At 44.6% G+C, this 27,549-nt stretch overlaps 1 protein-coding gene across 8 annotated transcripts in view; it reads right to left on the reverse strand.

Annotated features, from left to right (window-relative positions):
• The window catches only part of SYTL3 (synaptotagmin like 3), a 96,314-nt gene that overhangs the window by 38,290 nt on the left and 30,475 nt on the right, over positions 1–27,549 (reverse strand). For 7 of the 8 annotated variants that reach the window (XM_006051262.4, XM_044924032.2, XM_044924033.2 and 4 more), the window contains one exon: positions 24,671–24,735. In XM_006051262.4, coding sequence (XP_006051324.3) covers positions 24,671–24,735 — 65 coding nt within the window. Of the gene's footprint in view, positions 1–3,721; positions 3,824–24,670; positions 24,736–27,549 lie in introns of all 8 variants that reach the window. The other variant, XM_044924030.2, reaches the window with a different exon arrangement.

The raw sequence follows: 27,549 nt of genomic DNA on the forward strand, positions 1-27,549 counted from the left end.
GGAGGGTGCCCCACTGCCCTACTTACCCTGGGCGTTCTCCACGCACTCCCCTCGCTAATTGCCTTTCTACCCCAGGCCTGTACCTCCCTCCTAAACCTCAGCTTGTTCTCCCCATTACATTCCTAAATACCCTTCCCCAGCCGGGAGGCTGGGCCCACACACACAGCTTTCTGCTGCCCCCTGCTGGCGGCACTGGGAACCACCACCCTCGGCGTCGACACACCCTATCTGTAAAGTCCAAATGGCCAGTATTCCAGGCTCTGTACCTTCTGTCCCACCTGCTCAACTGTGCGCTTGTGACTGCAGCCATCGTGTTAAAGAGTGGGTGTATCTGTGTTCTGATAATGGACGTTGAAATTTGAATTTCTTGTAATTTTTCAGTTCAGTTCAGTTGCTCAGTCGTGTCCGACTCCTTGCAACCCCATGGACTACAGCGCACCAGGCCTCCACATCACCAACTCCTGGAGTTTACTCAAACTCATGTCCATCGAGTCGGTGATGCCATCCAACCATCTCATCCTCTGTCGTCCCCTTCTCCTCCTGCCTTCAATCTTTCCCAGCATCAGGGTCTTTTCAAATAAGTCAGTTCTTCGCATCAGGTGGCCAAAGTATTGGAGTTTCAGATTCAGCATCAGTCCTTCCAATGAATATTCAGGACTGATCTTCTTTAGGATGGACTGGTTGGATCTCCTTGCTGTCCAAGGGACTCTCAAGAGTCTTCTCCAACACCACACAGTTCAAAAGCATCAGTTCTTTGGGGCTCAGCTTTCTTTATGGTACAACTCTCATATCCAGCAATGACTACTGGAAAAACCATAGCTTTGACTAGACAGACCTTTGTTGGCAAAGTAATGTCTCTGCTTTTTAATATGCTGTCTAGGTTGTAATTTTTTATGTCTCACAAAAGTTCTTCTTTTGATTTCTAACCATTAAGATATGTAAAACTCATTCTCAGCTCACGGGAGTTACAAGAACGGGCAGAGGGACAGGCTTGGCCCAGGGGAGCCAGGGTGCCCCACGCTCTTTTTCCCCCAGGTGTTGGGAGGTCAGCTCTCAGCAGGGAGCTCGTGAGCAATGCAGAGTCCCAGGCGCACCCCCAGCCTCAAGGAGGCGGCCTGGGGCAGTGAGGTTGAGGAGCAACCCTGGGGCTCTCTTCCTGTGCATCACCACTTTACTCTTTTTTTCTCTTCCACTCCTCAGTCATTTCTTACCAGAGGCTTTCCTTAAAAAGCACTAAACATTTATTTCTTGTTAACTTTTTTTTTTAATTTGCATAATGACTATGGGGAAATGCTCGTTGAAAGATGCCCCCCCTGAGGTCTCCTGACTGGCAGGTTGAGGTCCCACTCTGGTGGCCTCCTTAGGCTTTACCGAGAGCGGCTGTGGGTCTGGGTCCCAGGGTCCTAGGCTTCGGGCCCATTCAGAAAGTCACAGAGACATTTATTATCCTCGAAGCTGACTGTCTGCCAGGGGCTGTGGGGGACACTCTGAGTGCATTTGCTGTGGGGCGTCACCAGGAGCCGTCTCAAGTCTGTAAGTGAAAACCTAGGCTCACGGGGACTGCGCTGCTGTCGTTCAGTCGCTCCGTCGTGTCCGACTCTCTGCAACCCCATGGACTACAGCACTCCAGGCTCCCCTGTCCTTCACTGTCTCCCAAAGTTTGCTCCAACTCATGTCCACTGAGTTGATGATGCCATCCAACCACCTCATCCTCTGTCGCCCCCCTCTCCTCCTGCCCTCAAAGCACAGTGGACTGCGTAATGGGCCCAACATTACAAATGACAAAAAAGCTGGCATTCACGTGACAACTTGCCTACAAAGCCAGGCACAGCAAAGTTAGGGCAGCACGCCAGTGACCATATGAGGGGGTGACCTTCTCTCTGCTCTGGCTTGTGTTTGAAATGTTCATAATAAAAAGCAAGGGCTTTTTCTGTGGGGAACCACCACACGTAAACCAACAACCAAGTCCCTGAAAATTCTTAATCCTGTCTGAATTTTATAAGTGGTTTGTACTTGTCATGCGTATCTTATCCTGCTTACGAAACGAGGCCTGTGATTGCGGCGTCCAGCCTCTGGTGGGGCAGTGAGTGGCCAGCAGCGAGCGTGTTGCCAGCACCCTCCAGAGGCTGCCTCTCCCCCCTGCCCCTCACCCTCCAAAGGACGCTCCAGGTCCTGTCCTTGGCTTGCAACTCCCAGCCTTCGCAGCTTCATCAGGCAACACACAGAGCTGCTTTGGGTTGAGAAAAGATACGCTGACGCCCTCCCCTCAGGCAACTGTGAACGTGACCGCCCTTGGAGACAGGCATCTTTGCAGATGGAGCGCAGGTGGGTCATCCGGGTGGGTCCTGATCCAACACGACTGGTGTCCTTGCAAAATGGGGACACGTGGACAGAGGGGCAGACACGCACAGAGGGAAGACGGCACGACCACAGAGGCAGGGACTGGAGCGATGCGTCTACGAGCCAAGGACACCGAGGACTGCCGGGAGGGGCAGGGAGGGATTCTCCTCGAGAGCCGGCAGAGGAAATGGGTACCTCGGAAACTTGACTTTGGACTTGCAACCTCCAGAGCTGAGAGACGATACATTTCTGCTGTTTCAAGCCACCCAGGTCACTGTAATTTGTTACAGCAGCTGGAGAGAGCCATCTCGGAGGTCCCATGTGACTCAGTCTGCACTGATCTCTCCTTGCCACCTGCTGCAGGTATAGGTGAAGCTGAACTTCCTAGGAGCCCCACCGCCACTAGGCGGCACCACTTCACACCACGCTGCGCCTTCGCGTTCCGCCTAGTGGTTTATTCTCTGGACCTGACTCACCAGGCTCCTCGTCGTGGTTGCCAGGCGCAGTTGCTTTAAAATTCCTCTGATGCCCTGTAACTGCTGGCATATACATCCGTCTCCCCCGCTAGACTGTGAACCCTTTGAGGACACGGGCCTCGTCGGTGTCGCCAGCACCAGCGGGCTTGCCAAGCAGAGGCGGGTTATAATAAATATGACAACAGTATCCAATGCTGTTTTAGCAGTAAGTGTGACCTCACTTGAGCTGCACCAAATATATATGAAACAAGGTCATTTTTTCCACCACTTGGCTTCCGCATAATTTCATCCATTCATTCACATTCGTTGTGTATAATACACACGGCTCTTTACAGAGGTAAGAGTCAGGGGACACAACCTCTGCTCATAAGCAGGAACTTATGGAGCGGTAGGCATCCCCATGAACCACAGGGCAGAGCAGAGGCTTCTAGATCCAAAACCAGCCTGGGACTGGCCCAGGGTGTCTGTGGCAAGTCATCACACATCTGTGTACTACTGGATACACTGCATCTACTTTTATATCCAGTTCTCTAAAAAAAGGTGAAGTCAGAAAGAGAAAAACAAATATCATATGTTAACACACTTATGCAAAATCTAGAAAAGTGGTACAGATGAACCTATTTGCAAAGCAGAAATAGAGGCATAAGACTAGAGAACAAAAGTATGGACACCAAGTGGGGAAAGGGGGGTGGGATGGATTGGGAAATTGGCCTTGACATATATATACACTGCTATGTACAGAATTGATGCCTTCAAACCGTGGTGCTGGAGAAGACTGTCGAGAGTCCCTGGACAGCAAAGAGATCAAATCAGTCAATCCTAAAGGAAATCAACTGGATATTCATTGGAAGGACTGATGCTGAAGATCCAATACTTTGACCACCCGATTCAAAGAGCTGACTCACTGGGAAAGCTGTGAGTCAGGCCATCTTCTGCTTGAAGACTCTGTTCACTCCACAGCTGTCTGGGTTCCATGACTTTTCCATAGTGCAGGGCTGCTGTGGGGACTTACAGTAGGAGAGGAGGTTAACGATCATGTCTTAGAAGAAGACTAAGCCGCACCAATCCCGTGATTCAGGGTGTGGGGTCCCTCAGCCACCTATGACCATGTGATGGAGCTGGCTGACTGAGCTGTACTGGGGCATTCCAGAGAGTCTGCCCTCTGCCCTCTTTCCCAGGGACCTCGTCACCCCAGAGAGGCATCAGGGTGGCAGGGTGTGGCATCTGCAGCAGGACCTGTGGTCCAGGGCGCTGGCTGGTGGGCAGCTGGTGTGCTTGGCCAGTGTTAAAACGGAGCCTGGTTCAAAGTGAGCATCCATTCTACAGGATTTCTTATAAGCACCTGCCTTACCCCTGTTCTTAAAATTTTCTTTACTGGAGTACAGTCGCTTTGCAGTGTTGCGTTAGTTTCTGCTGTACAGCAAGGTGAATCAGCTATATGTATACATGTATCCTCTCTTTTTGGATTTTCTTCCCATTTAGGTCATTGCAGAGCATTGAGTAGAGTGCCCTGAGTGAGACAGTAGGTTCTCATCAGTTATCTATTTTATACATTGTTGTTGTCATTTAGTCAGTAAGTTGTGTCTGACTCTGCGACCCCATGGACTGCAGCACGCCAGGCCTCCCTGTCCTTCACCATCTCCTGGAGTTTGCTCAAACTCATGTCCATTGAGTCGATGAGGCCATCCAACCATCGCATCCTCTGTCGCCCCCTTCTCCTCCTGCCTTCAGTCTTTCCCAGCATCAAAGCAAAGCACAGGCAGGGGTTACTCACACAAAGCCTCCCTGGGAACTATGCAAATACACTCCATCCAGATGCTGTCTGCCCTAGGAGTTGGTCGTAATATATGGATTTTGTTAGAATAACACATTCTGCTGCGCCTTTCAGAAAAATAAGCACAATCAACACACAAACCTAGGTGGCCCCCTTACACAGTGCCCAACCTGCACAACTGTATGTGACAGTCCTGAGGGCTGGCCCACAATGGAGCGTTAAGTATGCTCCAGATGCTAGACAGAGGTGACTAAAACCAGAGGCTGGGGCAGGGGGCAGTGTTAGACAATTGTAAGGTGTTTTAGGACTTTCATTTTTCACAGGCAAGAAAAGGTCCCTAGGACAATAAAGTTTTCAACCAATCTTTGGCTCACTTATGCAAAATGGAAAAAAATCTTTCCAAAAATTTGACCTAAAAGTCCCTTAGAATGTGAAGAACCATGATATCCTGTCACAAACGGTTTCAGAGTTGGATTCCAGAGCCTTTGATGGTATGTTTCAGTCTTTAGAGATGTTTGAGCTTAGGTGGCACAGGGGCCAAGACACCATTCTAGGATGGAAGGAGACGCAGGCCACGGCTGTGAATCCGCCACCGGAGCCTTCCAGAAGAACGGAAATTGACAACAGGTTTACAATCCTGTGGGCACAACGTGGATCACGTGTAGTGTCCTTCTGCCACTAGACATTACTCTTCTGCTTAGCTGCAGGAAAGAAAATAATCTTTCCCCTTTAATTAAGCTCCCTGCATCCTATTAGCAGAAGGTCTGAATGGCTTCTATGTTAATAATAATCCTCAAGAGCAGGGTAGTAACTCTTCCACAAAGAGACACCTAAGTTTGAAGATAACTGGCCTGGGCTTGCAGTGAACCAGGGAATAATCAGGTGTAAACTGCTTCTCCACAGCCTCTAATTTTCTCTAAGAACTGAATGTGGGTCTCAAGAGTTCTCTGTCCTAAAGATTCTAGATATTAATTCTTTATCAGATATGTGATTTCCAAATATTTTCTCCCATTTCTTGGCTTTCCTTTTTATTCTGTTGATGGTATCCTTTGATGCACAGAACTTTTTCATTTTCATGAAGTCCAGTTTATTTTTTTTTTTTTTGGTTGCCTTTGCCTTTGGTGTCCTATATAAGAAATCACTGTCCTCCCGAGACTTCAGATTATACTACAAAGCTTCAGTAATCAAAACAGCATGGTATTAGCACAAAACAGGCATATATCTAGAGAAAACGAATGCAAAAAGATCCATGCACCCCAGTGTTCATAGCAGCACTATTCATAGTAGCCAAGACATGGGAACAACCCAAGCATCCATTAGCAGATGAACGGATAAAGAAGGTGTGGGGTGTGTATACAACGGACTGTTGCTGCTGCTGCTAAGTCACTTCAGTCATGTCCAACTCTGTGCGACCCCATAGACAGCAGCCCCCCAGGCTCCCCCGTCCCTGGGATTCTCCAGGCAAGAACACTGGAGTGGGTTGCCATTTCCTTTTCCATTGCCTTCTCCACAACGGACTGTTACTTAACCATAAAAGGAAACAATGAAATGAAATAATGCCATTTGCAGCAACATGGATAGACCTAGAGATTATCATACTAACCAAAGTAAGTCAAAGAAAAAGACAAGTAACATGTGTTATCACTTATATGTGAAATCTTTTTTCCTCAATTACAAATGAGCTTATTTACAAAACAGATTCACAGACAAAGAAAACAAACTCATGGTTACCAAAGAGGAAGGGGGAGGAAGGAAAAAGTAGGAGCTTGGGATTAACAGATACACATGACTGTATATAAAGTAGATAAACAAGGATCTACTACACAGCACATGGAGCTATATTTAGTATCCTGTGATAACATATAACAGAAAGAATCTGGAATTATATATATATGAAGTTATACATATATATGAAACTGGACGTCCCTGGTGGCTCAGATAGTAAAGAATCTGCCTGTAATGCAGGAGGCCTGGGTTCGATCCCTGGAGGAGGAAGCGGCAACCCACTCCAGTATTCTGGCCTGGGAAATCGCACGGACTGAGGAGCCTGGCGGGCTACAGTCCATGGGGTCGCAAGATTCGGACACAACTGAACAACTAACACACACACACACACACACACACGTATGTGAAACTGTGTCACTTTGCTGTACACTTGAAACACAACATTATAAATGAACCACACTTCAATCACAAAAAGAACTCGTGACTTCCCTGGTGGTCCAGTGGTTAAGAATCCCTTGCCAATGCACATGGGTTCAGTCCCTGATCCGGGAAGACTCCACATGTCTCCGGGCAGCCGAGTCCATGCGCCACAACTACAGAGCCTGCTCTCTAGAGCCTGTGCTCTGCAGCAAGAGAAGCCATGGCAATGAGAAGCCCCACTCCCCGCAGCTAGAAGAAGTCTGTGAGCAGCAACGAAGACCCATTGTGAAGTGAAGTGAAAGTTGCTCTGTCTTGTCTGACTCTTTGCGACCCCACGGACTATACATACAAGTCGATGGAATTCTCCAGGCAAGAATACTGGAGTGGGTAGCCTTTCCCTCCTCCAGGGGATCTTCCCAACCCAGGGATCGAACCCAGGTCTCCGGTATTACAGGTGGATTCTTTACCAGCTAAGCCACCAGGGAAGCCCAAGAATGCTGGAGTGGGTAGCCTTTCCCTTCTCCAGTGTATCTTCCCGACCCAGGGATCAAACCGGGGTCTCCTGCCTTGCAGGAGGGTTCTTTACCAGCTGAGCGACCAGGGAGGCCATCAAAGCCCCAAATATGTCATAGTGCCCTCTATGTTTCCTTTTAAGTGTTTTACACTTTAGCTCTTACTTTTAGGTCTTTGATCCTTTGAATTAATTTTTGCTTATGGTGTTAGGTAAGGGTCCAACTTTATTCTTTTACATGGACACATCCAGTTTTCCTAGAACCCTTTATTGAAGAGGCTCTCCTTTCCCCATTGAATGAGACTGGCACCCTTGTCAAAGAAATCTGACTGTACAACACAGAAAATATAGCTAATATTTTAAAATAACTATAAATGGAGATAACCTTTGAAAACTGAACTACTATGCTGTACACTGAACTGTATACTATAACACTGAACATCAATTATACTTCAATTAAAAAAAGTCACTTGACCACGTGCACAGGAGTTCTGTTCTGGGGTCTCTATTCTGTTCCAATTGTCCACAGAACTGTCCTTATGCCGGTGCCTCAGTCTTCAGATTACTGTGGCTTTGTAGAAGTTTTGAAATCAGGAAGTAGACGTCTTTTCCAGGAAGCAAACAACCCAATTCAAATACAGGCAAAGGACCTGAAGTCAAGTGGGCCTTAGGAAGCAATTATTGGAAACAAAGCTAGTGGAGGTGATGGAATACCAGTTGAGCTAATTCAAATCCTAAAAGATGATGCTGCACTCAATATGCCAGCAAATTTGGAAAACTTAGCAGTGGCCACAGGACTGGAAAAGGTCAGTTTTCATTCCAATCCAAAAGAAGGCAATGCCAAAGAATGTTCAAACTACTGCACAATTATACTCGTCTCACACACTAGTAAAGTAATGCTAAAATTCTCCAAGCCAGGCTTCAACAGTACATGAACCCTGAACTTCCAGATGTTCAAGATGGATTTAGAAAAGACAAAGAGGAACCAGAGATCAAATTGCCAACATTCGTTGGATAAGAGAAAAAGCAAGGAAATTCCAGAAAAACATCTAATTTTGCTTCATTGACTATGCTAAAGCCTTTGACTCTGTGTATCACTGCTGCTGCTGCTGCTAAGTCGCTTCAGTCGTGTCCGACTCTGTGCAGCCCCATAGACGGCAGCCCACCAGGCTCCCCCATCCCTGGGATTCTCCAGGCAAGAACACTGGAGTGGGTTGCCATTTCCTTCTCCGATGCATGAAAGGGAAAAGTGAAAGTGAAGTCGCTCAGTCGTGTCCGACTCTTAGCGACCCCATGGACTGCGGCCTACCAGGCTCCTCCGTCCATGGGATTTTCCAGGCAAGAGTACTGGAGTGGGGTGCCATTGCCTTCTCCCTGTGTATCACTACAAACTGGAAAATTCTGAAAGAGGTGGGAATACCAGACCACTTTACCTGTCTCCTGAGAAACCTGTATGCGGGTCAGGAAGCAACAGTTAGAACTGGACATGGAACAACAGACTGGTTGCAAATTGGGAAAGGAGCACACCGAGGTGTGTGTTGTCGCCTTGGATATATATTTAACCTCTATACAGAGGACATCATGTGGAGTGCCAGGCTGCATGAATCACAAGCTGAAGTCAAGACTGTGGGGAGAATCTCAAGAAATGATGATATTTCATTAAAGGTTGCAATAGTAAATGTGAAAAATGTAGTTTGATTTTTATAATCCTTCATGTTAAGAGTTATAAACATGTTTTCCACAAACAGTCCTTTATGTCTTTCACTTACATCTACTTTAGCGTCAGTGACGGTGTTTGATGGGTGCTGGATACTGTCTTTTAAAATGTTATTAGTGTTAAGCTCAGATGGACTTAAAAGTGTGCTTCAGCTTTTACTTGTTCTCAAATTCTTCTTTTAAATCAACAGGTCATAAAGCTGTCTCTAACTCAGCTCTCTAGGATCAAATTTTGAAGTTAATATAAGTTAAGGGTGATATTATTAGGGTGAAATTTAATAAAAAGAAGACATGTACACTGAAAAAGAAGATTGCTAAGAGAAGTATCAGCAACCTCAGATATGCAGATGATACCACTCTAACGGAAGAAAGTGAAGAGGAACTAAAGAGCCTCTTGATGAGGATGAAAGAGGAGAGTGAAAAAGCTGGCTTGAAACTAAACATTCAAGGAAACTAAGATCATGGCATCTGGTCCCATCACTTCATTGCAAATAGATGGGGAAACAATGGAAGCAGTGACAGATTTGATTTTCCTGGGCTCCAAAATCACTGCAGATGGTGACTGTAGCCATGAAATTAAAAGATGCTTCTTCCCTGGGAGGAAAGCTATCACAAACCTAGACAGCATATTAAAAAGAGACATCACTTTGCTGATAAAGTGTATGGTCCAAGGTCTGTATGGTCAAAGCAAGGGTTTTTCCAGTAGACATGTATGGATATAAAAGCTGGACCGTCAGAATGGCTGCTACCAAAAAGTCTACAAATAGTAAATGCTGGAGAGGGTGTGGAGAAAAAGGAACCCTCTTACACTGTTGGTGGGAGTGCAAACTAGTACAGCCACTATGGAGAACAGTGTGGAGATTCCTTAAAAAACTGGAACAGAACTGCCATACAACCCAGAGATCCCACTGCTGGGCATACACACCAAGGAAACCAGAATTGAAAGAGACACATGTACCCCAATGTTCATCACAGCACTGTTTACAATAGCTAGGACACAGGGTGGAAGCAACCTAGATGTCCATCAGCAGACAAATGGATAGGAAAGCTGTGGTACATATACACAATGGAGTATTACTCAGCCATTAAAAAGAATACATTTGAATCAGTTCTAATGAGGTGGATAAAACTGGAGCCTATTATACAGAGTGAAGTAAGTCAGAAAGAAAAACACCAGTACAGTATATTAACGGATATATATGGAATTTAGAAAGATGGTAATGATGACCCTATATGCGAGGCAGAAAAAGAGACACAGATATAAAAACAGACTTTTGGACTCTGTGGGAGAAGGCAAGGGTGGGATGATTTGAAAGAAGAGCATTGAAACATGTATATTACTATATATGAACTAGATCACCACTTCAAGTTCAATGCGTTAAACAGGGCACTCAAAGCCAGTGCACTTGGGACAACCCTGAGGAATGGGATGGGGAGGGATGCTGGAAGGGGGTTCAGGATGGGGGACACATGTACACCCATGGCTGATTCATGTCAGTGTATGGCAAAAACCACTACAATATTGTAAATGGCAACCCACTCCGGTATCTTTGCCTGGAGAATCTCATGAACAGAGGAGCCTGGTGGGCTGCAGTCCATGAGGCTGCAAACAGTTGGGCATGACTGAGCGACTAACACTAACACGTAAAGTAATTAGCCTCCAATTAAAATAAATAAATAAAGAGTTGGACCATAAAGAAGGCTGAGCACTGAAGATTGATGCTTTCAAACTGTGATGCTGGAGAAGACTGTTGAGAGTCCCTTGGACTGCAAGGAGACCAAACCAATCAATCCTAAAGGAAATCAACCCTGAACACTCATTGGAAAGACTGATGCTGAAGCTGAAGTTCCAATACTTTGGCCACCTAATGTGAAGAGCCAACTCATTGGAAAAGACCCTTAACTGATGCTGGGAAATACTGAAAGCAAAAGGAAGAGGAAGCAGCAAAGGATGAGATAGACATGCTGCAACTGCATCAGCAACTCAATGGACATGCTGCTGCTGCTGCGTCACTTCAGTCGTGTCCGACTCTGTGCGGCCCCATAGACGGCAGCCCACCAGGCTCCCCCGTCCCTGGGATTCTCCAGGCAAGAACACTGGAGTGGGTTGCCATTTCCTTCTCCAATGCATGAAAGTGAAAAGTGAAAGGGAAGTCGCTCAGTCGTGTCCGACTCTTAGCGACCCCATGGACTGCAGCCCGCCAGGCTCCTCCATGGGATTTTCCAGGCAAGAGTACTGGAGTGAGTTGCCATTGCCTTCTCCGAGCAATGGACATGAATTTGAGCAAACTCTGGGAAATAGTGGAGGACAGAGGAGACTGGCATGCTGCAGTCCCTGGGGTCACAGAGTCAGACACAACTTAGTGACTGAACAACAAAAGGACTTGAACATACATTTCTCCAAAGAACATACAGAAATGGCTCAAGAAGCAGATGAAGAGATATTCAACATCACTAATCATCAGAGAAATGCAAGTCAAAGCCACAGTGATATAGCCACTAAGGAGAACAGGATGGAGGTTCCTCGGTTTATTTCTTTAAAAAGTAGAACTACAGTGATCCAGCAATCCCAGTTCTGAGTTTACCTCCAAAAGAGAAGAAATTACCATCTCAGAGAGACATTGGCACTCCCATGTTCATTGCAGCATTATTCACGATAGTCAAGACACAGAGATGACCTATGTGGCCACTGAGAGGTGAATGAAATAAAGATAATGCAGTATATATACAATGAAATATTATTCAGCCGTAAAAAGGAAATCCTGTTATTTGCAACAATATGGAAAGACCTGATGGCACTATGCTAAGTGAAACAAGTCAGAGAAAGACAAATACCACATGATGTCAATTGAATGTGGAATCGAAAACCACTGAACTCATAGAAAGGAAGCAGAGTGGTGGCTGCCAGGAGCTGAGGGCTGGGGTGGGTGGGAAATGGGGAGAGGCTTGTCAGAGCGCGCCAAGTTTCAGTTATAAGGCGAGTAAGTTCTGGGGATCTAATGTATACTGACTATGATGACTGAAGTTAACAGTACTGTATTGTACACTTGAAAGTTGCTCTGAGTAGAGCATTAATGTTCTCAGCATACCACCAGCAACAAATGGTACTTATGTGAAGCGAAGGATGCGTTAGCAAACCTTACTGTGGTAAGCATTTCATTTATATGTATATAAATAGATATGCATGTTAAATATTTATATAAATAGGTATCAAATCATCAAAAAAGAATCCACACATAGAACTGAATACATGTCAGGCTTGTAGATACCCAATAAATGCTGACTGAAAGACAAAAAACAGCGAGCTACCACATCACACCATTATTACTCTTAACAAAAAAAAAAAAAAAACAAGTGTTGGCATAGATGCGGAGAAATTGGAATTCCTGTGCGTTCCCAGTGGGCACAGAAAATGGAGTAGCCACTATGGAAAAACAATATGGCAGTTCCTCAAAAAATTAAATGTAGAATTACCACTTGATCTAGCAACTCCAATTCTGGATATAAATACAAAAGAAGTGAAAGCAGGGACTTGAAGCATTATTCACAATAGCCCAAAGGTAGAAGCAACCCAAGTGTCCACATATAGATGAATGGATACACAAAATGTGGGCTATATATACAATGGAATATCATTCGGTCTCACAGAGGAATAAAATTCTGATATATGCTACAACATGGATAAACACTGAAGACATGCTAAGTAAAATAAGAACAAATATATTATGATTCCACTTATATGAGATACTTAGAGTAATCAAAATAATAGAAACAGAAAGTAGAAAGGCTGATGGTCAGAGGCTGCAAGTGAGGAGTAAAAGGGATAGAGGGGATGCTTAATGGGTAGAGAGCTGCAGTTCTGCAAGAGGAAAATGTTCTAGAGATGGATGCTGGTAATGGTTAAAGAACAATGAAAATTTACTTAATGCTATGGATCTGTATGTAGAGAAATCTGTACACAGGTCAAGAAGCAACAGTTAGAACCGGGCATGGAACAACAAACTGGTTTCAAATTGGGAAAGGAGTACGTCAAGGCTGTATATTGTCAACCTGCTTATTTAACTTCCATGCAGAGTACATCATGTGAAATGCCAGGCTGGGTGAAGCTCAAGCTGGAATGAAGACTGCTGGGAGAAATATCAATAACCTCAGATATGCAGATGACACCACCCTGATGGCATAAAGTGAAGAAGAACTAAAGAGCTTCTTGATGAAAGTGAAAGAGGAGAGTGAAAAAGCTGGCTTAAAGCTCATCCTTCAAAAAACTAAGATCATGGCATCTGGTCCCATCACTTCATGGCAAATAGATGGGGAAACAATGGAACAGTGACAGACTTTATTTTCTTGGGCTCCAAAATCACTGCAGATGGTGACTGCAGCCATGAAATAAAAAAAGACTTGCTTCTTGGAAGAAAAGCTATGACCAAACTAGACAGCATATTAAAAAGCAGAGACATTATTTTCCCGACAAAGATCCATCTAGTTAAAGCTATGGTTTTTCCAGTACTCATGAACAGATGTGAGAGTTGGACCATAAGGAAAGCTGAGCGCTAAAGAATCAATGCTTTTGAACTGTGGTTTGGGCAGGACTCTTGAGAGTCCCTTGGACTGCAAGGAGATCCAACCAGCCCATCCTAAAGGAAATCAGTCCTGAACATTCATTGGAAGGACTGATGCTGAAGCTCCAATACTTTGGCCACCTGATGCAAAGAACTGACTCATTGGAAAAGATCCTGAAGCTGGGAAAGATTGAAGGCAGGAGGAGAACAGGACGACAGAGGATGAGATGGTTGGATGGCATCACTGACTCGATGGACATGAATTTGAGCAAGCTCTGGGAGTTGGTGATGGACAGGGAGGCCTGGCGTGCTGCAGTCCATGGGGTCATAAAGAGTCAGATACGACTGAGCGACTGAACTGATGGAACTGTACACTTTAGTTAAAATAGTAAATTTTATATTATGCATATTTTACAACAATGAAAAAATGAATGAGGAGTTTGCAATTTAAAATGATTTATTGTTTAAGTATATATGTGTCTGGCCTTTTAAAAAAATGTATTCATATAAATAGTTCAATGTCCAATTGTCAGGATAGTCCCTGGAAATTACCCTAATCAGTAGTCTGGTCTAAACATACAAACATATGAGTTCTTTTTTTAAAATTTAATTTTTATTGGAGTATAGCTACTTTACAATGTTGTGTGTTTCTAGAGTAGAGCAAAGTTAATCAGCTATAAGTGTGTGTGTGTGTATATCTCCCCTCTTTTTTAAATTTCCTTCCCATTCAGTTCACCAGAGAGCACTGAGTAGAGTTCCCTGAGCTATACAGTAGATTCTCATTAGTGATCTATTTTATACACAGTAATGTATATACGTCAATCCCCAAATCCCCATTCATCCCACCCCATCACCTTTTTCTCCCTTGGTGTCCACATGTTTGTCCCCTACATTTGTTGTCTCTACTCTGGCCCTACGAATAAGTTCATCTGTAGCATTTATCCAGATTCCACATATATGCATTAATATATGATATTTGTTTTTCTCTGTCTTACTTTACTGTGTATGACAGTCTCTAGATCCATCCACATCTCTACAAATGACACAGTTTTGTTCTTTTTCATGGCTGAGTAATATTCCATTGTGTATGTATGTACCATATTCAGTTCAGTTCAGTTCAGTCGCTCAGCTGTGTCCGACTCTTTTCGACCCCATGAATCGCAGCACGCCAGGCCTCCCTGTCCATCACCAACTCCCGGAGTTCACCCAGACTCATGTCCATCGAGTCAGTGATGCCATCCAGCCATCTCATCCTCTGTCGTCCCCTTATCCTCCTGCCCTCAATCCCTCCCAGCATCAGAGTCTTCTCCAATGAGTCAACTCTTCGCATGAGGTGGCCAAAGTACTGGAGTTTCAGCTTTAGCATCATTCCCTCCAAAGAAATCCCAGGGCTGATCTCCTTCAGAATGGACTGGTTGGATCTCCTTGCAGTCCAAGGGACTCTCAAGAATCTTTTCCAACACCACAGTTCAAAAGCATCAATTCTTCGGCACTCAGCTTTCTTCACAGTCCAACTCTCACATCCATACATGACCACTGGAAAAACCACAGCCTTGACTAGATGAACCTTTGTTGGCAAAGTAATGTCTCTGCTTTTCAATATGCTGTCTAGGTTGGTCATAACTTTCCTTCCAAGGAGTAAGCATCTTTTAATTTCATGGCTGCAGCCACCATCTGCGGTGATTTTGGAGCCCAAAAAAAGAAAGTCTGACACTGTTTCCACTATTTCCCCATCTATTTCCCATGAAGTGATGGGACCAGATGCCATGACCTTCACATGAATTCTTAATTCAGAAATCATATTCAGTTCAACTATTTCACCTGGGTTTCCCATTGTCTTCATTTAAATAGGAAAAACAATGATGGATGGCAAGTTGGTCTTGATAATTCGGGACCAAAGATGTGGGCTACGTAGACAGTCTCACTATGAGGAGGTGGAGGACAGAGCATGGAGGATGTGGGATAGACAGATGCACAGCAACGGTCCTGGGAGGATCGCTGGGGCCCAGAAAGCAGCAAGAGAACTCTAGTCTCTTTGTGAATATTTGAGATACATATATATATATAGGGTGAATTGATAGTTTCAAAGAAACTTGGACAGTCTAAACAATTCAATTTTTGAGTTGCTGCTGTGGACAAAGCCAAAGGCATCATGAAATCAAAGATGACTAAATTAAAGAACATACCCCCAGAAGATTATCACCTAGAAACACGGGGTGCAGACAAAATGTCTGAAGGTCAAGCTCTTACATCACTGCATCAATCATAATCTGACTTGATAGCTTCTGTTCTAACTGGTTTAAAGGGACCAGTCCAAAATCTGTCAGGGATGTGACAAGGAATCCAATCAGGGAAACTGACTTCTGAAAATCGTCTCAGCACACTGTTTTGTGGGTACCGATTTTGTCTTTTTCTCCTAAAGAGAGTAGGGAGGAGAAAATATCCGGAGTACGATGCCACATTTTCTTTAAGACAAAAGCATATGCAAAATTGTATACCTGAAAATAAACAGAATTTCATAAAGACACACTCAAGAAAGTAAGCACTAGATACTGCATTTGTAACTTACAGAAAACTTGACGGAATCACCTTTGTAGAATCCTCTTAAACTGTGGGGCAAGGGCTTTACTGAGCCAGCCAACACAGACGTGACAAGGGCAGGCCTTGTGATAGTCTCCACACGTTGACTGGTACCCACTTCCTTTAATTCACAAGCCTGAGTGTTTCAGGCCTACACAGCAAGTCGGATGCTCTCATGATGGCCCTCAGATCGGATGGACCACATCCAAGAATAAAACTCTGAAAAGTCACACGTAGAACTAAATCACATTCACCACTGAGAAGGGGAGTGAAAAATTATTTCCCTTCATAATCATGAGGGAATCCTGGTTAGTCATATAGTGGATCCCCGAGACCATTAACAGAGGCTCTGTTATCCATGCAGCCTTCCTACATGGTTTCCCCAATTATCAACAATACAGTGAAAACCACAATATATTGTTTATATATCACCTTTGATCATTTTTAAACTTGAAAAGTATTAGTGTCGTGAGCTTTCTGATTTTAAGCTCAGATAACAAGTCATGGCTGTAAAAAATTAAGAACACGTGCACACTGCTGTATTTAAAATGGATCACCAGACCTACTTACTATGTATCACATGGAACTCTGCTCAGTGTTAACCATCAGCCTGAATAGGAGGGGGTTTGGGGAGAATGGACACATTTCTATGTGTGGCTGAGTCCCTTCCCTGTTCACCTGAAACTATCACAATACCCCAATACAAAATAAAGTTAAAAAAAAAATTAAAAGATAAAAGTAAAACATGTGCATGTACAACAAGGAGCCAGAAGAGGGCGCTGTCTTTATACACTTAGCAGATGTCAAAAAGTAAAGATGAGTTTCAGTTTGCTTTCCAGTTACTAATGGTCTAGAAAAGTTCCATCACCATTGTTCATTAAATGTGCTACTTCACCACTGCCTCTCAAACTTTAAAGTGCATAAGAAGAATTACTTGGGGACGTGTTAAATATACTGATCCCCTTGTCCACAGGTTCCACATCTGTGTTCAATCAACCTTAGGTGGAAAGTTTTCAAAAAAACAAAAATTCCAGAAAGTTCCAAAAAGCAAAACTTTTGAATTTGCAGTGCACTGGTGACTATTTACATAGTACTTACATAGCACTGGGTGTTTAAATCGTCTTTAGATTCCTTATAAGTATATGGGAATATCTGTATAGGTTACATGCAAATGCTACACCATTGCACATTAGGGATCTGAGCATCCTCAGTTCTTGGTACCCAAGGGATATTGGACCAAAACCCTCGCAGTTATCTAGAGATGTCTGTATATACTCTTGGGCCTCACTTGATCCCACTGAATCAGGAACTTTGAATTTAATATGAAATAGCGCTTAGCTGACCCTGGAGCAGGGGCCTTGGAAGCCACATTAAAGCCCTCTGCACAGAGGCTGCCCAGTGCCTGAGGGTGGAGCGGGAGGTAACAATCCCAGAAGCACAGGCAGCTGCCTAAAGACTGTCCTTGAACGTCCGTGCGTCTTGATCGTTCTGATACACCACCGACGAACCGTGACTGCGACATTTAAGGAATTATTTTAAGACAACACAACTGTATCAACAACAACATCTTAGAGAAAAAGCCAGTCTATCATCAGGAAAAAAAATGTAGGGAAAACAAGATATTTAAAATACTTTTCATATCCTCTCCCTGCAAAATGGAGAATGGCAGCTGATATTTTTTGTTTTTAAATCTTTTTAATGGTTGGAAAATTAGCACAAACTGCCACACTTAATACTTATTACTCTTTATTGGGTTATTACTTACACCTTGTCTGTTCTCCAGGAAATCTGGGGAACGTTTATCTTAAGTGGTACATATCCAATAGTGGCCATTAAGAGAGGTGAGTAAAGCGTCTGAGAAGGAAATGGGGTGACAGAGGAAATAATGATTCCTGGAATTACTCCAATTGACATTAACGGTAGCTGCGGGTTTCTGAATGCCAACAAGGAGAAGAACTCTAAGTTTTCACTCTTAGCCGCCTACCCAGTGCCACCACTGGTAACGGACACTACTGCATACGGCAGCTCCTTCACCTCCAAACAGCTCGGTCCTTGCTTCATTTGCTCACCGCTCCTGCCCTCAAAGAATTCAAAGCCTGGGTGTGACATCCACATGGCCAACCCCCCGGAGCTCCGGCTGGGGTACGAGGTGAGCAGCACGCAGAGCTGTGTGACTCAATGGCCCTGGGTTACTAGCCCATGGGAAGGAGACGGTGGGGCAGATTGTACAGACAAAACTGATGTTTGGGAGAATTACATTAGAGCTGGCTTCCTGATGCATTAACAGCTGAATGCAAATAAGCCATAAAGTTAGAAGAAAGTAAATATGGATGGGTATATAACAAACGGCACGGGGAGGAAGGGCTCTTGGAGCATAAAAGAAATTACACAGGAAAAGGTAGATCTGACAATCGACAAGGGAAAAAAGTCTGTATGTCAGAAAACATAAAGATACATATGCAATTAACATGACCATAAAGGGCAAGTACACTTAACATGAAGAACACCTACAAAAGGTCAAAAAGGTAGAAAATATTCAATCCCATTAGTCATTACAAGAATTCAAAGAAAACAGCAAGCGACTACTTTGGACTACCAATGTGGTTTTACAAGCGACAAAGCTGTTGTTTGTTTTTAAGGACAATTCGTCCTGCGAGACGGGTACACCCTTTCTGAAGGCAGTGTTCCCAGCCTTTCATCTGGTCCTTCTGCTTCTAGAAATACTCAGAGGCATGCCAAAGGTTCATCTACAAGCATGCTCACTGCACTTTTATTATTTTTTATACTATTTAAAATATTTTAATAATATTACAAACCCCCAAAATTGTAACAGCAAAACTAGAAATTCCCTAACTTTATAACAATAGCAATTTGGTTAAATAAATACTGCCACATTCCGAGACAAACATATTAGCTCTACTCACATGAAACTGCCTCTACTCAATTTTTTTATTTTTAACCCAAGAGCATCAGTTCCTTATGGTTTAGTCTAAATGCTCTTTTAAATGCGTACATATAGTTACACAGTTATACGTACACACTCAACCATGGATACATATATTCAAAGAACAGAAATGATATGCACTAAAGGTAAACAGTTGTCAGGGTGAGGTATTTTGAACATGGCTATGTTTTTCTTTGTTGTTTAACCTTTTAAATGAATGCATATTAAGTTCACATTCGGAACAAAATCACAAAGGTAACTTGGAATCATGTTCGAGGGATGGGATGATTTAACGGGGGCCAGAGGGTGACGAGGGGGCCGTTCCTGGGCCTGAACATGCCGGGGTCACGTGAATGCACACGCGTTTCCCAGAGTGGAATCTGGAAAAACACATCAGGCATCTCAAGTGTTCACACTTCTGACCAGTCATTCTCCTTCTAAGAATCTAATGAACAGCGATGCCAAGATGCCTGTATAGGATATTCACTGCAGAGTCATCTGTTACATGGCAATTTGACTACAGTGATACACTTGCAGACGAGAGGGAACAAGCTGATAAATGGTGGTACGTTCATCTGATGTATTTTACGCAGTCATTGGTGTACGTTGGAAGAAGTCTTATAAGAGCATAAGGACAGGTTTATGCTAAGTTGAATTTTAAAAGACAAAAGCCTATATATATAGTCTGATCATTAACACATTAAAAACCTGCTTAGTCTGTGTGTGCCCCCACATGTACAGGGTCACCCAGAAAGGGGGCCACGAGAATGTGTGCGTGCATGTAACTAACAATAGTGTTGACCTGCAGTGGACTTATTCTTGCCTTTGGCATACTGTTCTGCGCTTCCCAAATATTCTGCCATGAACTGGTGTTACTTCTATAACCAGAAAATACCATTTTTAAAAGAGAAAAGATATCTCCTTCTTCACAGAGTGGAGGATGGGGGAAGCAGGTGGAGGCATGGGGATGAGCTAGGATCTGCAGCCTTGGAAGTGAGAACGAAAGGCAGGAGGAGGATTCCAGAGGCTGGGGTGGTAGAAATGTCAGAATTGTGGAAGCCAGCCTCCTGAAGGGCCCTGTGAGTCTTGTCTCCTGAGTCACACCCTTACGTAGTCCCTTCTGCCCTGAAAAGAGCTGACGTATGGGACACAGCAGAAGTGTCAGGGCGTGACTTCTGACCCTCGGCCATAGAGATATTGACGGAGACAGAAAATAGGAAATAGAGTAGATGTTATGAGGGGCTTTGAGAGGGGAGACTGAGGGATGATAAATTCTGGAGAAGGATGGTAGTGATGGTAGCCAAACAAATGCATGTACTTAATACCACTGAACTGCATAGCTAAATATGGCTAAAATGGTTAATATTTCATCACAACATTTTTTAAATACGAAAACGCAATGCAGAGCTCTGCTTTGGCCTGTCTTGCGTCCCTTGCCCCATGGGAAGCCAGCTGCTGTGTGGGGGGACCCTCAGGAGCCTACTGGAGGGGTCCAGGGGTGAAGGAACCCCACCCCTCACCACCAGCAGCACTAACTGGCCAGGTAAGCGTGTGAGCCCCCAGAAAGCTGATCCTCCAGCCCCAGGCAAGCCTTCAGCTGAAGACAGAAATCATACGAAGTGATAAGATTGTTTTAACCCACTAAGTTTGGGAGCAATTTTTTATCCAGTAATAGATAATTAATACCTAGAAAGAGGCACCGATTTGAGCCGTCTCATCCCCTTTTGAGGTTTAAGCCACCCTCTTGTTTTCCTAGCTTCCACTTAGGATTTTGAAGGTTGGAGAGAGCTGAGTTCACACTGTTACAACAAACACACTAGGTAATATGCAGAACCACTGTTTCTCAAACACATCAGGAGCTTAGATTCCCTAGCAGGGCCCAGCAGGGAGAGGGAGGGCTTCTCTGGTAGTTCAGTGGGTAAAGAATCTGCCAGGTAAAGATTCCTGGGTCGGGAAGATCCCCTGGAGAAGGGATAGGCTACCACTCCAGTATTCTTGGGTTCCCTGGTGGCTCAGACGGCAAAAATCCGCCTGCCGTGCAGGAGACATGGGTTTGATCCCTGGGTTGGGAAGGTCCCTTGGAGGAGGGCATGGCACCCACTCCAGTGTTCTTACCTGGAGAATCCCATGGACAGAGGAGCCTGGCGGGCTCCAGTCCATGGGGTCGCAGACAGTCGGACACAACTGAGCGACTAAGCACAGCCCCCAGAGAGGGCGCGAGAAGGAGGGGCCTCACCCTGGTCTCCATCAGATCCACGCGGCAGGCGGCCTGGCCGTGTCAGCTCCCTGCAGCCACATCTCTGTGGCTCCCTCACGGTCTCTTTTTGCTTTTCCAGGCCCTCCAATAACACCTCTCTAACCGAGTCCCTCAACTCTGTCTCTTCAAATCAGCGCATGGCCTCTGTTTTCCTACCTGGCCCTCATCTGATGGGAGTGCCCCAACTCAGCTCAGTCTCTTTGAGGGGCACGGACAGGTGAGCTGGAATTCCTGCCTGTCTGGATAACCCTGCAGCAGCCCCCTTGCCAACCTGTCTCCTCCTGCCCACCTGTGGTCAGGCGCATGGTCTTCCTCACGACCCCCCACCCCCCACGCAGCACTTCTCTTCCTCTCTCCACGCCTTATGAGCCCAACTCGACTAAAATCAGGCCACAGGAAGACAAGGCATCTCAGCACTGAGGACGCATTGCAGGAAGGAAGGATTCGCTTTCTCTTTTGCGTCCTACTTTGGGGAAAATGAAAATGACACAAATTGAAAAGGACGATTCATGCCTAGGCTGACTTGCATTATTCTAATTTTTTTTTTTTTTCTTACTGATGGTTTCATTCTGGTGGAAAAGTTGCTGGACAAGGAAGAGAAACCCAGGAAGTTGGTATCACTTCTTTCCTCTCCCCCTTTTTAGGCCTTAGGTTATCCTGGTGGATTGACCTACTTCTCCTCACTTAGAGGAAGAATGCTGAAAAGATGAGGCAGCAACATGTGCATGCACACACACACACACACACACACATGCACACACATGGTCTGGCCTGCAAATCAACTTCCCTACCTGAAATAATGATACCAGAACTACCAACAACATACTAAAAAAAATTCCAGGATGTCTTCACTGAATTGGTTTTGAGAAATAACAGAAACTTCACTCCCTAAAGACTTATTATTTATGAACTAGGACTAGGAGTGAAAAAAAATGAGAACTTATATACCACCTGAAGAAGCCCCTACACCTTCCAACCAAAAAATATTTTCAAGGAACAAAGCAATAAACAAGACGACTCCACGTGGCCATGCTTGCTTAGATGGTGTACTGGGTAGACACAGGCTGATGGCCCTCAAGGAGCAAACACTGCTTGGAGGATGAAAAAAATCTTAGATATCGCAAGAGTTTGTGGTCTGCTCCAAAAGGTTTCCATACACAAAGACGAACTTTCCATGCATATATAGCTATGCAACATATCTGTGCTGTTAAACTTTCAGGAACGGGTAATATTTGGGAAACAAAGTGTTGATAAGGCTGTTTGTAGGCTGGAAAGAGGACACTAATGAAAAATGGATGGAGAAACACAGGTCTAGATAAAAATCATACACACTTGCTACTTTTTTTTTTTTTTTCCAGCTTGAACAATCCCATCAGTGTTGCACATTCCTCCAGATTTCTAATAAATTCGGCAGAAATGTCACTTTTTCTTCAATAAGCAGAGTCAGGAACGTAATTCAGGGGAGAATTTGCTGCCAACTAAACCTCAGTTCAAGGCGCTTTTATTAAAATAAAAGTGGAGTATCAGCACTCTAGACGAATGACTCCCTTTATGTGTCAACATGCATGCACTTTAGCTAAGGCTAAACAGCTTATTTCTCCACCTCAGATCGTGACTGTCTCCTCCCGACCACCCATAGTGTCTGCAGCCACCCCACTCCCTCTAGGTCAGCCCAGGCTCCCTGGGTGCACTCCTCATGGTCACACATCACAGAGGAGGGTGACACCCGTGTCACTGAGACAGGAGGCAGACAGGCCCCCGGCTGAACAGCCAGAGTTCGTCTCGTGTGGATAGACGCTCCCAAGATGAGGAGCAAGAGAAGAACTGAGTCCTGCTGCTTAGATAGGAGATAAAAGACCACATGTTCCTCATTCTCGGAGTCCAGGAGACCTTCCTGACTACACACTTGCAGAAAGGCTCCTTGGAGGTCAAAAAGGGAGCGGGTGTCACCTAGTGGTAAGTGAGGTCAACTTCCCAGAGGCCTCTTCGCTAGACTCATCTTGGCTGAGATGTGCGCACACACGGGAGGACCCTGAGATAAACCAAAAACTGACTCAGAACCAGGCAAGCAGGACAACTGCCCAAAGGAACCCTGGAAGAAACACCCCATATGTTCTGTTGTTCAGTCGCTCAGTTGTGTCTGACTCTGTGTGACCCCTGGACTGCAGCACGTCGGGCTTCCCTGTCTTTCAATACTTCCCAGAGCTTGCTCAAACTCACGTCCATGGAGTCCATGGTGCCATCCAACCAGCTCATCGTGTGTCGCCCCCTTCTCCTCCTGCCTTCAATCTTTCAAGTGATTCAAACTACCACGAGGGCACAACTCAGAGTCCACGTGTATGTGTGTCCACACGTACCCTTTCTCCCCCTTTCAGACACTTTACTTGCTTCGCTGCTTTCTCTCTCTGTGGAAATACATCTCTACACAGCTGATGGGCCAGGGCCTGGTCACTGGCCCCTGGGGGTCTAGCGGCTGGGATTTGGGGCTCTCGCTGCTGCAGCCGAACTTCGGTCTCTGGCCAGGAACCGAAAACCAGCTCCAAGCCTCCACAGGCCGGGGCCACCTGAGATCATCGCCTCCACGCCCAGGTGGGGGGCATAGCTCTGTGCTTTATTCTGACCACATGTAAATACACCTCTGTCTGATAAGTTATCCTCTCATCTGCCCAGACCGCATCCTCTCACGTGACACTTCTGTAACCAAAGCATGTCCTGTTCTCTCCAAGGCCTTGACACCCAGCTACTAATGACACCATTATACCAACTTGGCTAGTGCTTTTAGACATCTGGGGTGCGGAGACCAGACACACACTCGACACAGATAATCACATGTGCTCACATCAGAGTCACCAGAATCTGTTAAATTCTAACACAATTCTCTCACTGTGGTCTTCAGTGATTCATTCCATCATTTTGATCAATTATCATAAACAAGGTTTGGGGCTGTAAGGAGCGAACAGGATTTTAAAGGCAGAGTGTCTGCTGATGGAGGCAAAGAAGGGCATCAATGATGATATAATACGGGGCACTTTTAACAGTTACGGGAGAGATGCCCAAGCCGGTGTTTGGGAGGAAGGAGACATTACTCCCAGGGTAGAGGTCAGGGCAACTTCACAGAGAACAGGCACGTTCTAGCAGGGTTAGAGCTGGGGTAAGTGTGGGCACAGAGGGAAGCCCCAGAAGCAAAGGTGGTGGACCACATGAACTGAGGGCCAAAGACAGGAACATTCAGACAAAAGGAACAGGAGGACCAGACAGAAGCCCATATACCACACCTTTTTAAGTTTTTCATATTAAAAAGTCTTACCACCAAATATTTTTAAACTAGGAATATATTTCACTTCAGCAAACATTTTAAGAGCATTTACCTTCCGTTGGAAATTTCTTGGCTCGTTCCTCGAAGAACCAGTCTCCAGTTTTTATTTTCACATTTCTGGAAAACAAGCAGAAAGGAAGCCTCAGAGAGTGATGTGGGTGGTGCTGTATTTGGCTCATACCAAGTAGGGAGATAATATCAAAATATTAGTCTAGCAAAAGAGCTCAGAGTTCAAATTTCTGGCCCAGACCCCTAACTATACAGATTTCCCATAGAGGTTAAGGGAGTTGACTGGAAAGCAGCAAAGCTACAAAAGGAATATTATATTCCTATTCTGAAAAGGAATGTTATATATCAAACTGAATCATTTTACTATACATCTGAAACAAATACATTATAAATCAACTATGCTTCAATAAAAATAAGTAAAAATAAATAGAAAGATAATATTGAAATGAGCAACAAAGCTGGAGTTTCTACTTGGGTACGTTTTATCCCTGTACATATTACCATGTAATATATACATAGTAACATATGTGTTTAACCCATACACAATAAATACACAGGGAGAAACAAAATTGCCATCAAAACGACCAGTTTATCACATTTATGGTGGGGAACAACGGTGTGAAGGATAACCAGAGAAATTCAATGTTGTCTGTTCAGCTAAGCGAGATCATCCTTGGGTTATGGTGAGGTTAGTTTGAGTTAACCACAACATTTACCAAGAGCCAGCAGAGCGAATTCAGCTGAGAAGTTTCCTGGGAGGACCTGAAGTCTGGGACATGGATCAGTGGGCTTCACTGGAGATCCCGGGACCACTTGAGAGACAGCAAAAGTGACCTCTCGCTGGGCAGCAAGTCTGACAGCGGCTCCCTGGGCATGTCTACGTCCCTGTATCCCCTCCTGTCCTACTTATAGGCAGAGCAGTGCAGGGACTTTGTATGGCCACTGCTCAAAACTGAAGTCCCAAAGCATGTTAGCTCCCAGAGCATGTTAGCTCTTAATAGCTTCCAAGTTTCCAAACTTCTGAAGAAACCACCCTCAACTTCATAGAGCCTCAGAAAGCCAGAACTGTCAATAGCCTTTCAGGATATAAGAAGTTAAACACACAGACACTATAAATTATTGACACTATTAAAATCATCTGCTATAAAAAGAAGTATCAATTCCTAGGTTATGCAAGTTTCAGAAACATTAAAACGTCAACTTTTGTCAAATTCTCTTCTATAAAGTATCAGCTCAGTTCAGTTCAGTCGTTCAGTTGTGTCCAACTCTTTGCGACCCCATGAATCGCAGCACGCCAGGCCTCCCTGTCCATCACCAACTCCCGGAGCTCACTCAGACTCACGTCCATCGAGTCAGTGATGCCATCCAGCCATCTCATCCTCTGTCGTCCCCTTCTCCTCTTGCCCCCAATCCCTCCCAGCATCAGGGTCTTTTCCAATGAGTCAACTCTTCACATGAGGTGGCCAAAGTCCTGGAGTTTCAGCTTCAGCATCATTCCTTCCAAACAAATCCTAGGGCTGATCTCCTTCAGAATGGACTGGTTGGATCTCCTTGCAGTCCAAGGGACTCTCAAGAGTCTTTCCAACACCACTTTTAAAAAGCATCAATTCTTCGGCGCTCAGCCTTCTTTGCAGTCCAAGTCTCACATCCATACATGACCACAGGAAAAACCATAGCCTTGACTAGACGAACCTTTGTTGGCAAAGTAATGTCTCTGCTTTTGAATATGCTATCTAGGTTGGTCATAACTTTCCTTCCAAGGAGTAAGCGTCTTTTAATTTCATGGCTGCAGTCACCATCTGCAGTGATTTTGGAGCCCCCAAAAATAAAGTCTGACACTGTTTCCACTGTTTCCCCATCTATTTCCCATGAAGTGGTGGGACTGGATGCCATGATCTTCGTTTTCTGAATGCTGAGCTTTAAGCCAACTTTTTCACTCTCCACTTTCACTTTCATCAAGAGGCTTTTGAGTTCCTCTTCACTTTCTGCCATAAGGGTGGTGTCATCTGCATATCTGAGGTGATTGATATTTCTCCCGGCAATCTTGATTCCAGCTTGTGCTTCTTCCAGTCCAGTGTTTCTCATGATGTACTCTGCATATAAGTTAAATAAGCAGGGTGACAATATACAGCCTTGACGTACTCCTTTTCCTATTTGAAACCAGTCTGTTGTTCCATGTCCAGTTCTAACTGTTGCTTCCTGACCTGCATACAAATTTCTCAAGAGGCAGATCATCCCCATGGAAAAGAAATGCAAAAAAGCAAAATGGCTGTCTGGGGAGGCCTTACAAATAGCTGTGAAAAGAAGCGAAAAGCAAAGGAGAAAAGGAAAGATATAAGCATCTGAATGCAGAGTTCCAAAGAATAGCAAGAAGAGATAAAAAAGCCTTCTTCAGCGATCAATGCAAAGAAATAGAGGAAAACAACAGAATGGGAAAGACTAGAGATCTCTTCAAGAAAATTAGAGATACCAAGGGAACATTTCATGCAAAGATGGGCTCGATAAAGGACAGAAATGGTATGGACCTAACAGAAGCAGAAGATATTAAGAAGAGGTGGCAAGAATACACAGAAGAACTGTACAAAAAAGATCTTCACGACCCAGATAATCACGATGGTGTGATCACTCACCTAGAGCCAGACATCCTGGAATGTGAAGTCCAGTGGGCCTTAGAAAGAATCACTATGAACAAAGCTAGTGGAGGTGATGGAATTCCAGTTGAGCTATTTCAAATCCTGAAAGATGCTGCTGTGAAAGTGCTGCACTCAATATGCCAGCAAATTTGGAAAACTCAGCAGTGGCCACAGGACTGGAAAAGGTCAGTTTTCATTCCAGTCCCAAAGAAAGGCAATGCCAAAGAATGCTCAAACTACCGCACAATTGCACTCATCTCACACGCTAGTAAAGTAATGCTCAAAATTC

The sequence above is a fragment of the Bubalus bubalis genome, chromosome 10 (genome assembly GCF_019923935.1).
Source record: "Bubalus bubalis isolate 160015118507 breed Murrah chromosome 10, NDDB_SH_1, whole genome shotgun sequence".
Lineage (NCBI taxonomy): Eukaryota > Metazoa > Chordata > Mammalia > Artiodactyla > Bovidae > Bubalus > Bubalus bubalis.